The sequence below is a fragment of the Choloepus didactylus genome, chromosome 20 (genome assembly GCF_015220235.1).
Source record: "Choloepus didactylus isolate mChoDid1 chromosome 20, mChoDid1.pri, whole genome shotgun sequence".
NCBI lineage: Eukaryota > Metazoa > Chordata > Mammalia > Pilosa > Megalonychidae > Choloepus > Choloepus didactylus.
Window position 1 is genome coordinate 35,068,551 of NC_051326.1, and position 15,053 is coordinate 35,083,603.

Sequence of the window (15,053 nt, forward strand, 5' to 3'; positions counted from 1 at the left end):
AATAATATGGTAAATGACATAGATTTAACAGACACATACAGAGCATTATAACCCCAAAACAGCAGGCTGTACATTCTTCTCAGGTGCTCATGGATCATTCTTCAGGATAGACTACATGTTGGGTCACAAAAGAAGTCTCAATAAATTTTAAAAGATTGAAATTATGCAGAGCACTTTCTCCAACCATAATGGAATGAAACAGAATTCAGTAACAGGCAGGCAACTGGAAAACTCACAAATAGATGGAAGTTAAACAATACACTCCTGAACAATCTAGGTCAAAGAAGAAATTGCAAGGGAAATCAGTAAATATCTCAAGATAAATGAAAACAAGAGCACAACATATCAAAACTTATGGGATGCAGTGAACACACTGGGGAAAATTTATAGCCCTATATGCCTACATTAAACAGCTAAAATCAAAGACTTTTGTGCCCTCCTAAAGGAATTATAAAAGAACATCAAACTAATCCCAAAGCAAGCAAAAGGAAAGAAATAACAAATGTTAGAACAGAAATGAATGAAATTGAGAATGAAATTGAGAAATGAATGAAATTGAGAAGATCAATAAAATTGACAAACCCTTAGCCAGACTGACAAAGGGAAAAAAGAAGATGCAATTAAATAAAATCAGAAATGAGAAGGGGGCATTACTGACCCCCCAGAAATAAAAAGGATCATAAGAAGATGCTATGAACAACTGTATGCCAATGAATTGAGGAAATGGACAAATTCTTTTATGTTTGTTTGTTTCCATTTTTTCCTTTTGGTCTGTGAAGTTGCTGTTTATTTTATTTATTTATTTATTTTGGGCTGTTTTTATGTGTGAAACAATGGTGTCCAACAATAAACCGGAATTTTATTTTGCTGAGCTGTTCTGAGAGAGAGAGAGAGAGAGAGAGACAGACCATGAAGGGGGTCAGGGCCAGGAAAGATAGGGCATCAAGGTCCTGGTTGGGCCCCTTCCCCAGGAGAGCAGATGAGGACTGTGGGGTGGAGGGAAGCTGGGGGAGGGGGAGGGGAGGGTGCGGGAGGCCAGGCCCTCAGGGCAGCACAGGAAGTGGGAACGAGGGGACAGGGGAAAGGTGAAAGGGACCCACTGGGAATCACCAGACAGTCCCTTCGGAGCACCATGGCAGGGGACAGACCCCTCGGGCTTCACAGGACCAGGAGCACCATCAGGACCCACGGGGCTTCAGGTGCCGAATCCCTCACGCCTGCTGGAAGAGAACACTTGCGGCGATTCTAGGTGCTGCATATCCCGTGCCGGTGTCCTTACCGTTCCCTTTCCATGTTGGCCCTAGAGTTAAGGGAAACACACCAAGCCCTAGGCACCCCCAGGCGAAGCCCTCGACAAGGAAGCCTCCTCGGGTACCGCCGTTGCCTCCGCACGCATGCCCCAATGGACAAATTCTTAAACATACAAACAGCCCAGCTGGGATTTAGAAGAAATAGAAGACCTCAACAGACCAACTACAAGTAAAGAGATTGAACCAGTCATCAAAAATCTCCCAACAAAGAAAAGACCAGAACCAGATGGCTTCACAGGTGCATTCTACCGAACACTCCAGGAAGAATAAATACTATTTGTGCTCAAATGCTTCCATAAAATTGGAGGAGGGAGCATTACCTCATTCTGTGAGGCCAACCCATCCTGGACAAAAGTGATGGTAGCCATTGTTTCAAACCCACCCCTTTCAGGGTTGGAGGTGGTGGAGATTTAAAGACCAGGTGCCCTCCTTAGGACTGTGGGGAACAGTTTGCTGAAAGGTGGCATGTGCTGTGCAGGCAAGAATAGCATGGGTTCTGGGAGCTGTCAGATAGACTTTTCACATCCTTCCCGATCCCCTCCACAGGGCACTTTGGAATCCTGTCTGTGCCCTCTTCGTGGGTTCTTAGGCCAACATCACCTAATGCCAAAGCCAAATAAAGATATGATGAGGAGAAAATTATAGAACAATTTATCCTTTGAATATAGATGCAAAAATACTCAACAAAATACCTGAAAATTGAGTCCAACTGCATGTTAGCAGAATTATACACCATGACCAAATAGGTTTTATTCTAGGTATGCAAGGGTAGTTCAAAACAAGAAAATCAATTAGCGTAGTACACCACATTAACACATCTAAGGGGTAAAACCACAAAGGCATTGGACAAAATCCAGCATCCTTTCTTGATAAAACACTTTGAAAGATAGGAATAGAAGGAAACTTCCTCAACATGATTAAGGGCATATATAAAAAGTCCACTGCTAACATTGTACTCAATAGTGAAAGACTGAAAGCTTTCCCTCTATGATCTGGAACAAGACAAGGATGCCCACAGTCACTACCAATAATCAACATTGTGCTAGAAGTTCTCGCTAGAGCAGTTAGGCAAGAAAGAGGAATAATTGGAAAGGTAGAAGTAAAGCTTTCAGTATTTGCAGATGATGTGATCCTATATATAGAAAGACTTGAAAAATCTACAACAAAGCTATAAAAAGGTCAGCAAAGTGGCAGGATACAAGATCAACACCCAGAAACCAGTAGGATTTCTATACACCAGTAATGGGCAATCTAAGGAGGGAATCAAGAAAAAAAAATTCCATTTATAAAAGAAGCAACTATCTTGAATAAATTTAACCAATGGTGTAAAGGACTTTGTGTACAGAAAATTACAAAACATTGCAAAAAGAAATCAAAAAAGGTCTAAAATGGAAGGATATTCCATGTTCATGTATTGGAAGTCTAAATATAGTTAAGACATCAATTCTGCCTAAATTGGTTTAGATTCAATGCCATCCCAGTGAAAATTCCAACAGTCTATTTGCAGAAATTTGCCAATTATCAATTTTATTTTGAAGGGTAAGGGGCCTCAAATAATCAAAAACATCTTGAAAAAGAAGAACAATGTTGGAGACCTGATACTCCTGACTTTAAAGCATGTTACAAGGCTACAGTAGTCAAAACAGCATGGTACTGGCATAGGGGTGGATATATTGAATAATGGAATTGAATTGAGAGTTCAGAAATAGACCTTTACATCTATGTTCAATTGATTTTCAACAAGGCTGCCAAGTCTACTCAACTGGGAAAGAATAGTCTTTTCGACAAACATTGCTGGGAGAACTGTATATCCATATGCAAAAGAATAAAAGAGGACCCCTATCTCACACCATATCCAAAGCTAACTGCAAATGGATCAAAGACCTATATATAAGAACCAGGACCATAAAACTCCTAGAAGAAAATGTAAGGAAGCATCTTCAAGATCTTGTGGTAGGCAATGGTTTCTTAGACTTTATACACAAAGCATAAGCAATGAAAGAAAAAATAGATAAATGGGTCCTCCTCAAAATTAAAAACTTTTGTGCATGAGAGGACTTTGTCAAGAAAGTGAAAAGACAACCTACTCAATGGGAGAAAATATTTGGAAACCACATATCCAATAAGGGTTTAACATCCAGAGTATAAAAAGAAATCCTGCAACTCAACAACAAAAACACAACCCAATTAAAAATGGGCAAAAGACTTGTGTAGGCATTTTTCCAAAGAGGAGATACAAATGGCCAAAAAGCACATGAAACTATGCTCAGCATCACTAGCTATTAGGGAACTGCAAGTCAATACCACAAAGAGATACCATTTCACATCTGCTAGAATAGCCACTATTAAAAAACAGAAAACTGGGTGGAGGAAGGAGCAGCAGAGGACAGCAGCCCAGCTTTGTGAAAGCTCTTGGAGCACCTGGCAAGTGCCCCCTCCACTGCCAAGAAGCCCAGGAGGAAGGTCAGCTCCACTGAAGGTGCTAGGAAGGAGGAGCCCAAGAGGAGGTCCACAAGGCTGTCAGCTAAGCCTGCTCCTGCGAAACTGGAGATGAAGCGCAAAAAGGCAGTGGGAAAAGATAAGTCTTCAGACCAAAAAGTGCAACCAAAAGGGAAAAGAGGCGCAAAGAGAAAACAAGCTGAACTGGCTAACCAAGAAACTAAAGAAGATTTACCTACAGAAAATGGAGAAACTAAAAATGAAGAGAGTTCAGCCTCTGATAAAGCAGGAGGGAAAGAAGCCAAGTCTGATTAATCTTATATACCATGTCTTATCACTGATCCCTGTTTCTCCCTTCTTGTACAATCCAGAGGGATATTTTAATCAACTATTTTGGAAATGCAAGACATTTAGTAGCTCTGGACGAAACATTTTTAAGAAGGAGATTGAAATCCCACCGCATCCTGTTTTTTTAAGTGTAAATGCTTTTTTTTAAAGAGGAGAAATCATTTGCTGTTTGTTTATTTTTTGGTACAACCAGAAAATAGTGGGATATTGAATTATGGGAGGCTTTGACTGTCTTGGTTGTCAACTTTAACATTCTGTGGGGATGGCAGTTTTTATACCCTGTAATATGACGCATACTAAATGATGATTTGGAGTCACAGTCTTGCATTTAATATGTCTTGAACATTTAAAATTATTTCTATTCCCCGTGTTTTAGTAGAATTGTATCTTAAAACCGCTCCCTGATCTTGGCTCTCCCTGTCAGAACTGTGTGTTCTCCGTAACATCCTTGGTTGTGGTTGCCCAGTTTTCCTAATAACTTTGTTATATGCTGCCAAAGATTGGAAATGTGAGTATGTAGTGTGTATGATGATACATTCATTGTGAGTTAGTGGGACTTACAGTGTAACAGCTTATCGATATTTGAAGATATTGGTACTTGATATCCTCTTAGGGAAAACTTGCCTCCAAATTTTAAACTGGAAAGTCACTGGAATAACTTTAGAAAAGGATTACAAGTATATGGCTTTTTAGATTTTTGATATATATGTTAATTGTTTACAAATTGTTCATATCTGTGTGCTGATCTTCAGAACAACCAATAAAATCTCAATTAAGAAAGAATTTTTTGAAACCCATGGGTTAAATTCTGACTTAAGTTTTATTTACAGTATTTCCACATCTGGTCTTCCAGAGTTACTTTTAAATTTGAAAGAGTGAAATGTTTAATTTGGTGTAAATATTTGAACATCTACAGTGTACTTGAAGAGGCTTGTATGACTGTATTGGTTTAATAATGGAAAACAGTTTAGTGTCTTCTGAAGTGAATTAAATCACTTTTCTTTCATGTGAGGTAAGGTTATGATACAGAACAAGATAGGACTACATCTAGCATGATTTGTACTTCATATGGTATTTTTGAGAATTGCTTACGTGTACATTGTACATCCATTTTCCTTTCTTAATAGTCTGTAGAGGTGGTGTAGGTCAACTGCACTGATTGGCAAATGTGAAACGGCCAATTTTCCATACAGATCCAAGGATATATCGCCATGTCACAATCCCCAGTTATTCCATGAGTTTGCAATAAAAAGACTTGAAAGACAGCAACAACAAAACAACAAAACAAAAAACAAACAAAAAGCCCCAGAAAACAAGTGTTAGAGAGGATATGGAGAAATAGGAATGCTCTTTCATTGTTGGTGGGAATGTAAAATGGACTAGCCACTGAGGAAGGCAGTTTGGCAGTTCCTCAAGAAGCTAAATATAGAATTACCATGATCCAGCAATCCCACCTACTAGGTATATACCCAGAAGAACCGAAAGCAGGGACTCAAATGGATATTTGCACACCCGTGTTCCTAGTGGCATTATTCATGACTGCCAGAAGTTGGAAGGAACCCAAGTGTACATCAACCAATGAGTGGATAAACAATGTGGTATGTACATACAACAGACTATTACTCAGCTCAAAAAAGGAATGGAGTCCAGTATATGCAACAGCATGGATGAACCTTGAGGATGTTATGTTGAGTGAAAGAAGCCAGACACAAAAGGACAAATATTGTATGATCTTACTGTTATGAACTAACTATAATAAGCAAACTCATAGAGTCAGAATCTAGAATATGGGTTATCAGGAGAAATACTGGTGTTAGAGAATGAGGAGTTGATGCTTAACTTGTACAGAGTTTCTATTTAGGCTGATGGTAAAGGTTTGGAAATGGATGGGAGTGATAGTAGCACATTATGGTGAGTGTAATCAACAGCACTGAGATGTATAGGTGAATGTGGTTAACTAAAGGAAACTTTAGGATGTGTATATTACTAGAATAAAAATTAAAAGATAAAACATAGGACTATACAACATGGTGAACCCTATTGTAGATTATGGACTAAAGTTAATAGTATAACTAGAAGAATGTTCTTTCATGAATTATAACAAATGTACGATACTAATACAAGGTGGTAATAATAGGGTGGCATGGGGAAAATCTAATGTAAATAATGGATGATAGAACTGTTATAATAATCCTTCATCAATTGTAAGAAAGGTAACTTCCGTTTAAAAAAAGACCATTTATAAAGAAAAGTGCTATCACTAATAGTAACAAATATTCCACACCAATGTAAGGAGTTTATGATGGAGTGGTATATGAGAATCCTGTATTTTATGCATAATTGTTTTGTAAACTCACAACTTCTCTAAAAATAAATACAAATAAAAAGAATCAAACAGTACCAGTTCTAATCACTTTTTCAGGAATAAATGGAAAAATGTCATCATTGAAACCCTAGGATATGGGATGGGTTGAAGCAACATGTTCGATCTATGCTGAAAAACAGTCATTTGTTTCATCATTTTTCATACTATTTTGGCCAAAGGTATACCAAACCAATCTTTTCCTAAATTCTCTTGTACAATGTGTTAGCAAAACCTCATATGTCCATTTACAGCAGGTGTCATGTAAAACACCTTCCATCTTCCTGATATGTCACCATTGGCCCTAGGATTTAGGCACAGGATTATAGCTGACCAAGACCAAGGGCCCTCTGGAGCTCACTGATATGGGGACCAGTGGTGGTGCTTGCCAGATGGATGTGTTTCTGGTGTGGATCCCACCACGTGTCCTTAAAGTCTCAACTGCAATTATAACACTCAGGATAATATGGAAGGAATTAATGATAGTTCATAATAGACCTTATGAATAAAACCACAAAGACATTGAAAAAATGTTGACCATAAGATGAGTCAAAACATCATTGGATGTGGCCTGCCAGAATCAAGCTTATTCAGGAATCACTGCATTCTTTTGTGTGAAAATAAAGAGTATTTTTAAAAGTTAAGTCTCTAGTGTCTCCTAGGAACTCCTATGCCACTTTTTGAATTCAGAATGTCTTCCTATGTGATGGTCCTCTTCTAGCTGCTTCACTTCTTTAGTGCTGTCACTTGTCAGGTAAGGATGAAAATATTTCCAGTGGAAGCCCATAACCATTTTGCTTCTAACATCCACATAATGACTCAGTACTTGGTAGAGTTTCTTGTTACCCTGTTTTCTACCTGGGTTCTTTTTCCTTGACATATGTGCTAGATTGCATGTTCCCAGCAAAGCCAGTTTGAATCCTAACCCTCAGTCCTGTGGGGGTGAACTCATTTGTAAATAAGATCTTTGAAGATGGTAAGGCTAAACCGAATCATGTTTAAGGTGGGGCTTAATCCAGTACGCCTGGAGACCTTGTAAGTAGAGGCGATTGGACACAGTGGTAGTAGAAGCCACAGGTGGAGACAGACAGCTACAGATTGCTGTGTGATGGAGGCAGAGATTGATTGCCAGCAAGCCACCACCAGAATGCTACAGACTTTGGAAAATACGTGGCCTGTCAATACTTGACTTTGGGACTTCTAGCCTCCAAAACTGAGACAGTAAATTCCTATTGTTTAATCCAACTGGTGTGTGGTATCTCTTATAGCAGTCCTGGCAAACTAAGACAACATATGACATTTGTCAAGGTAGCTGTAACATTTGCACTGGGGAGAATGGAAGAGTTTGTATTTGCCTCATAAAGAACATTAGCAGGGTAGGGGAAGAGGTGGGTGTTTATGGGAAAATTTCAGGAACATGATAACACTGAGAGATTGGAGTGAGAGCTTCCTGAGGAGCAAGTGAGCTGTCAGGAATGTATGGGAATGGCTTCCTGGCATTCTTTTGTCTTGGATGCCTAACTCCTGACTGGTAAGTATGTCTTTTGGCTAAGCCTTACCTTAACAGCTTTGCAGTAGAGATGTACAACTGGGTGACCATGATATGGAGAAAGCCCAGAAAGTATGGATTCAGCATATGGCTTTGCTTTCCAACAAGAGGAAATGAGTTGGGTTTCCAAGCAATAGTCTGTGCTTTAATCCTAATGCCAATAAATAGGTCTACGGTAACACATAATAAACAACCTGGCAGTTGCACCAGCTAAATGACAAATAGTGTTTCAATTGCTGTTAGTACATTGGTAACTCAACTGAAATTTTTGCCCCTTTTCCCCCCATGTAGGACATTTTTAATTGTACCTTGCAATGAAGAAGCTGTAAAATGATACCACAACCAACTTTTATGTTTGTGTAGCAATTTTCATTTTATAAAGTATTTTCATGTGTATGTAACTTCATTCATTCCTTATAATTGAGAGGTAAGAATAGCCAGAGTTATTTATTCCTGTTTTTAGTTGAGAAAACTGAGGCTCAGAGAGACTAACTGACTTTCCCAGGGTCAAGCTACTGGTTAATGGTAGAACTGGGCCTAACACTGAGGTAACTTATTCATTCTTCAACTCTTTGTTTATTGCTGTAGGAACCAAACACTCAAAAATACCTCTCCTCAGGGAGCTTACACTCTCTTAGGGTGAGACAGGAAATAAGACACATATATAAAATATATGGTATCCCCGATTGTGATATGTGCTGTTGATTACAGTAAAGCAGAGGAGCGTGATAGGAAATGCCAGGTTGGTGTTGGTGGGTTGCTATTTTAAATAGGATAGTCAGGGAAGGCATCAATGAGATGGGAAATCTATGCAACGACTTGGAAAAGGTGAGGGAGATTGCCAGGCAGAGAGCTGTCAGAGAAGTGTTCCATGCTGAAGGAATGTAGGTGCACAGGTCCTGAGGCTGGAGTACACCAGGCACGAGTGAGTTGAGGTGTAATAAGCAAGGAGGAGAGTAGTAGCTGATGTCAGGTATTAAGGGGGAGTTATATCATGAAGGGCCTTGTAGGTAGTTGTGGAAACTTAGACTTTTATTTTGCATGCTACGGGAAGCCATTAGAGGATTTTGGACAAGGAGTGAGATGATACGACTTTTTTTTTAAAAGAATAACCTTGGCTGCTTTGTTGAAGATAGAATGTTTAGGACAGTGAAAGCAGCAGGAGGTGGTGATTGCCTACTCGTTCAGTACTTTTGGCTTGAACCCACACTGCCTTTAATTAAAAAAAAATAAAACTTTATAACTTTGTGGACCTTTCTCAAATTCTATGTCTTCATAGTTTTAGAATGTTTTCTATCCCTGTGTTTTAAGAGTCTAAATGTCTCTTTTAAATGACGCATTAGTTAAAAACAGACACAAATGCCTTGTATAGAGTATTTAGGTATTGTGCTGCTTATAGATCAGTATTACTTGAATTTTTAAGATGGAATGTACTGAATTCAACTGCACAGAATTATGCTGAATGTGTGCATTGGATACCATACAAAATAGATCATTCCACAAATAACACTGAATGGTTGAGAAGCACTTCAAACTGTATTCTGGTGTATACAAAATGTTGAATGGAGCACAGGTCAAAGGAATGTTGTGAGGTGATTTAAAATCTGAAGTCAATGCTTAAAATAATACTGTAAAATTTATCAGTGAAGTAAATCAGCATTTATATAAATCCCTTAACCCTTCTAGTTGCAAATACTGATTAGCAAGAATGTCAGATATCTGTTATCAGCCAAATCTGGGTTTAAATCCTAACTCTGCTACTCATGAGTTGTGAACTTGAGTAAGTTTCCGAACCTCTGACTGATAATTTTATCCTTGGACAAAATATTTTAAGAATTTCCGTTATTTGAAGGTGCTGGAGAGCTACCAAAAATAGGGAGAAACAGGAGTTGTAATCCTTGAAAGAAGGAAAGCAGAGTTGGTAAACCATTCTTTATATTCAACAGTCAAGTTGAATAAGAAATGATTTTTAAAATTTATTTGAAGAAGAGTTTTGACTAGAGGAGTAAGAAGATAGAGACTTTTGGAGGAAGTCTTAAGGAGACTTCTGGAAACTTGACCTCTTCCATGATTGATGAGCCTCTTTAGAGTGGCTGGCTTTTTCACTGTGGGGTAGGTGTGTCACTAGTCCAGTTTTCTTGGTGCTTGTTGGATGAGGGATATTCAGGGGGCTCAGTGAGGAGGGAGACAGGATGGAAGTATTGGTGAAGGGGACTGACATTGATGCCGGGCAATGCTGAGAGGAAGATGTTTCAAGTAAAAATGGTCAAGAGATAGGAAAGTGAAAGAGAAACAAATAAATCCATGCCCAAAAGAAATGAGTATAGATGACTGTGAAGCAAGCCAGAGGAAAAAGGAAAGCCTTAAATTCCTCTGAGTCACTGGATGAGTAGCCCAGGGAATGGCCTGCAATGCAAATGGAGTCATCTGGCTGCATCTGGACCCTGTGGATCTCTTTAGATTTGGGGTAAGCTGGTGGTAGATACCTGTGGTTTCTGGTCTTTTTTCACTGCTCTTCCAAGAACAAAGAGAAGGTGCCTGACCAGGTCACTAGGGATTACTTGAATACTGTTTTGCTTGGTTAAAACACTTAGTATCCCAAGCCATTTGTCTTGTCTGGGCCTCAGTTTCATAATCGGTAAAATGAAAGGACCCAATTTCACCAAGAGCCCCTCCAGCTAGATTCTTCTGTGATGAAGTGGTGTGATCTAGGCTGACTCTTGCCTCCCTCTGTTTTACTATTTTTCAAGAAAGATATGAGGAGGGTCACATTGTGTCTGCAGATTGCTTTGGGGCTTTCAGGAAGATTTCTCCATCTGGGGCTTCTTTCCTACATCCATATGTTCTCCATTTTCTCTTAGGATTGAGCTGGAACTGAAAGCACTTGGCTGTGTTAATAAGCACCCACTGGCAAATTTCATGGGCATTTGTTCATTGAAATTCTGTAGATTCCCCTTTCTACTCCAGAAGAGAAAATCATATTGTTAGTACCTTAGAGAAGGCAGGGCGGGTAAAACAGACACATTTGGGAAATGGGAAATAACTGAAGGATGCCTCTTAGGTAAGCTGAATGCTAATTTTTTTTTCTTAAGGCTTTGTTTTCCTTGCCCCAGGCAAGCTGTTAAAGATATCTGTCAGGCCCTGTTAAAGTTCCCCAGCTTCTCTCAACCTGCCTGATCTCCAGCCTCCTGCTCATGTCCTCAGGAGGAGTTTGGTTCTATTGAATTGAGGTGCTATTATCTAATCATCTGTCATCCTCTAGTCTAGTTAGCAACCACTTGTTTTCCAGCCACCTGGAGGGCGGTAGTGCTTTCAGTGAGCCGGTTGGAGAAACCCTGGCTTCAGCAGTGCTGGCTCGTCCTATGGTCATTCTGTTCAGGGAATCCACTGCCTCATCAGTCCATATCTAGGGAGCGGTTCTGGCTCCACTGTCCTTTAAGGGATAAGACATACTGGGCACATTCTGAGGAGAGCAGAGAGTCAGTGGAATTAAAAATATGTCGGAGGCACTCATATTCAGCGTGGAGAAGTGATAGGTCCACGGAGATACCAGAGCTGTCTTTAAATCGAGTTGGCAGGCTGTCATGAGGGAAAGGGGTTGAATTTGTTCTGCTTGACTGCAAGGGAGAGGATTAGAGCTGAGGAGGGAACATTCCAGGGTTTTGGTTCAGTGTAGGAAGAGCTTTCTGACTGTTGTATCTCCAGAGGTTGACTGGGATGCTTCAGGAGATAGAGAGCAACTCTGGACAGCTGGACAACTATTTGCTGTGATATTAAGAGAATTTTGAATATTAGCTGGGCACTTAAGCTAGATGGGAGGTAAGGTCCCTTCCAACCTTGGAATTCTGGTTCTTCGATCTTCTTGGTGAATAAAGACCTAGTGCTCTTCAGAGACTGTTCCCAGGGTAAAAGCTGAAATGCAGCAGTTTGTATAAAGAACTTGGAACCACATTAATCACAGTACAGGGGTACAGTGGATTGTACATTGGTGTTTACATGTTCACCTTCAATTGGGGAAGAGACTGCAAAGATGAAATTAAAGCAGCGTTAGGAATTGCTGTGGACAGTGGTAATTGTCATTAAATACTGAAAATATCAGTCAGACCCTAATTGCTATTTTCTTTTTTTTTTTTTTTTTTAGTTTTAAAAGTAAGAGTGGTGACAATGAAGGCATCTCGTTGAATTATTTAACATGATGTAGGTTTGCTAAAAAAAGTGAAGCTAGCATAGAAAAGATACTAAAACTGCATTTACATTTTTACCACACATGTTGCTGTCTCCTGCAGCCTGTTATGCCCCAGGCCACACACATTCGTGGCTGGAGTCAGGTTCTGGTCCCCTCTTGTTTCAGGTGGGCTGAGTTGCCTTTCTAGAGCTTAGCCTGGGGCATGTTCCCTTCTGCCTGGGTTCTCCCTTCTGATAAAAGGCCTACACCTGTCAGACTGTGTTTGGAACTGGGTTTTCATGTGTTGCCCTAGACAGAATTCTTATTGGAATGTCACTCCTGTGGCTATAAAGAAGCCAGGGAGCCATGGAATGGATACCTAGATAATATGCTGCAAATGGTGCACTGTGTCTTTGCTGTTGACTTTAAATACACTTCATTTATATGCAGTAAAATCTCACTACAGAAAATGCAATTCCAGGAGAGTGTCCTATAAAATGATGCTGTCTTCGTGAGATCCACATGAATGGCATTTTATTTATTGGTTGCCACTGAATTCCTTATAATGAGTCATGCGATACAACAGAGCCATTCTTCAAGCTCTGTATCCACAGCAGGGAGGCTCTGAACTTAGCTTACTTCTGTGTTTCCACAGGTTTTTCAAAGACCCAGCCGTTGAAGTTGTTTCTAGGGAGGCAGCGTGGTATGGTGGAGACAACATAAGCTTTGAATTTCAGGCATGTCTGGATCACAATCCTGGTTCTGACTTGGATCTGCCTTTGGGCAAGTGACCTAACCTCTGTGAATCGCCATCTTCTAATCCTTGAAGTGGGGCTATGATGCCTTCCTCCTAGATTACATGAGGACTAAATTGGTGCTAGTCCAATGTGTGGCATTCGATGGATATGGACTCCTTTATGCCTTTCTCTTCCCCTTCCTATCTCTATAAGGAAAATATACCAGGTTTTGTCCTGTTTGTAGGAAAAAAAATATTTGCTAATTGATCATAAATATAAATTAACAGTTTAAGTCGAGAGTAAGAAAATAGATTTCAACTCTTACGCTACAGAACTATGAGATGTCAGTGATCAGTGATCAAGTTGGATGTTAGAAATAATTTAGTTCTATCCATTTTTCAGATGAGAATTGAGGCTCATAACATCTCAGTGAATTACCCAGGGACACACAACTTGGAGCACTCCTGGGGTGTGGCTAGTGTTCTTTGCTGGTTTGGGGTGACGACGACCTAGCCAGTGTATTGGGCAGGAGGCAGAGATGTGAAGAAACGTTAAGCTTTTCTAAAAAATTATGGATTCAAAAGCAGCTGTTAGGGAAGGGGCTCTGAGCTGGGTGGTGACCAGAAAGTTACTTGCCCAGGATAAGGAGAGAGTGGCTCAGAGAGAGTCTGGGCAGAATTGACAGGCACTGCTAAGAGGTCACAGTGCAGCCTGTGGCCCTTAGGATGGCGATGGCTCTGAGGCCCTACCCCAATGTGCTGTGAGGTCTCAGAGACCAAGGGTGATAAGAGAAGCAGCTCTGGCCTCGCGTGAACCGAGAAGGGGAGTTTTGAGTGCATGTGTGGGCACGTTGAGAGGGGGAGCAAGCAGGGAAAATAGGAGAAAAGAGTGGAAATAATATTGATTATCTACTGTATGCTTGATATTTTTTGTTACTTATTTACACTTTTTGATGACTCTGTGACAAAAGTATTTTTATTTCTAGGTGAAGAAACTAAGGCTTAGAGAATATAGGGAGTTTACTCAAGGTTACATAGGTAGTGTTTCATCATATAAATCTGGTTGCAATATCCAACATTCAATACCTTTGAATCTATGTCTACAAAAATACAGGAATTTGAAAGGAGAAAGAGGTGAAATGAGTACATTTTCATTTCTGTGTTCAGAATGTAGTAGTTTCCATTTCAGAAATCTCAAAGAGAAGTCTTGAGCTCTTCCATAGATTGAGACTACTTTCTAGAAATTCCTCCATTATAAACTCCAAGACAATTAGAAAAGATGATCCATTAAATTTTCAAAGAATTCCACTTCAATTGATTTTTTCTTTTTCAAGGGCCTAACAGGTGCAAGGGGCTCTGTGAGGTGATGGGGGGAAACAAACACCAGGGAGGAGGCAGGTTTCCCACTCAGAGATCACGGTGTAGGATGGGCTTAAAACAAGTAAGCCAACAATCACACCATAGGACAGCCTATAAAAATGCCCAAGTTAAGAGGGGTTAGATGTGTTTTGAGGTTCCAAGAAGAGAAACTTTGTATCCAGTTGGGGTTTTGGAAAGACTGAAGGGAGAGGGTGATCCTTGGAGTTGTCCTGAGTGGTTGAGTAGGATTTCCACAGGCAGAGATGGTGGAGGGGGGATGTAGCACTGGAAAGCCAGGCAGGCTGGGAGTGGAACAGGGCTCCAGGTTGGCTGGAAGGTAGAGTGTAGGTATTAAAACTTTAAAAAACTGCCTTAATTTTGTGGGTTATAAAAGTGACACATACTCATTAGAGAAAATTTGGAAAATGTTCAACAGATAACACCCAGAGCCAACATCATTTCAACATGTTATTGTATTTCCTTCTAGACTGTCTATCAATCAATCTATATAAACATTTTAAAAAAACTTCTCTTTTGACTTTGACAGTTGGAATACATACATCTCACAGAAATTTGGAAAATACTGAAGAGTGTAAAGAAAAAAAAAATAATAATCACATATTCTCCTAGTTAAAAATAATAACCACTACAATTTGGTTTATTTCCCTTGAGTCTGTTTTTCAATATATATACATTAAACCAAATCTGAATAAATTCATTTTTTTGTCTTTTTTCTTCTTAACATTATATTTTGAACATTTTTTCCCATACAATTAAATATACTT

The 15,053-nt window shown here is 39.7% G+C and overlaps 2 protein-coding genes across 3 annotated transcripts in view; both read left to right on the forward strand.

Annotated features, from left to right (window-relative positions):
- MSRA (methionine sulfoxide reductase A) overlaps positions 1 to 15,053 on the forward strand; it is a 464,462-nt gene that overhangs the window by 231,630 nt on the left and 217,779 nt on the right. The gene's annotated exons all lie outside the window — the stretch shown is intronic.
- LOC119516961 (non-histone chromosomal protein HMG-14-like) lies at positions 1,133 to 4,064 on the forward strand. Its single transcript, XM_037813481.1, has 4 exons — positions 1,133 to 1,199; positions 1,305 to 1,371; positions 1,857 to 1,887; positions 3,720 to 4,064. Exons 1-4 carry the CDS (start codon positions 1,133 to 1,135, stop codon positions 4,062 to 4,064), a joined length of 510 nt encoding a protein of 169 aa, XP_037669409.1.

What these genes read in the sequence shown, in the direction of transcription:
- LOC119516961 (XM_037813481.1), top strand. Translation starts at nt 1,133, where the DNA reads ATGGCAGGGGACAGACCCCTCGGGCTTCACAGGACCAGGAGCACCATC. An exon ending in CAGGACCCACGGGGCTTCAG is followed by an intron (nt 1,200 to 1,304) that starts GTGCCGAATCCC and finishes TGTTGGCCCTAG; the next exon opens with AGTTAAGGGAAACACACCAA. An exon ending in CGACAAGGAAGCCTCCTCGG is followed by an intron (nt 1,372 to 1,856) that starts GTACCGCCGTTG and finishes TCCCCTCCACAG; the next exon opens with GGCACTTTGGAATCCTGTCT.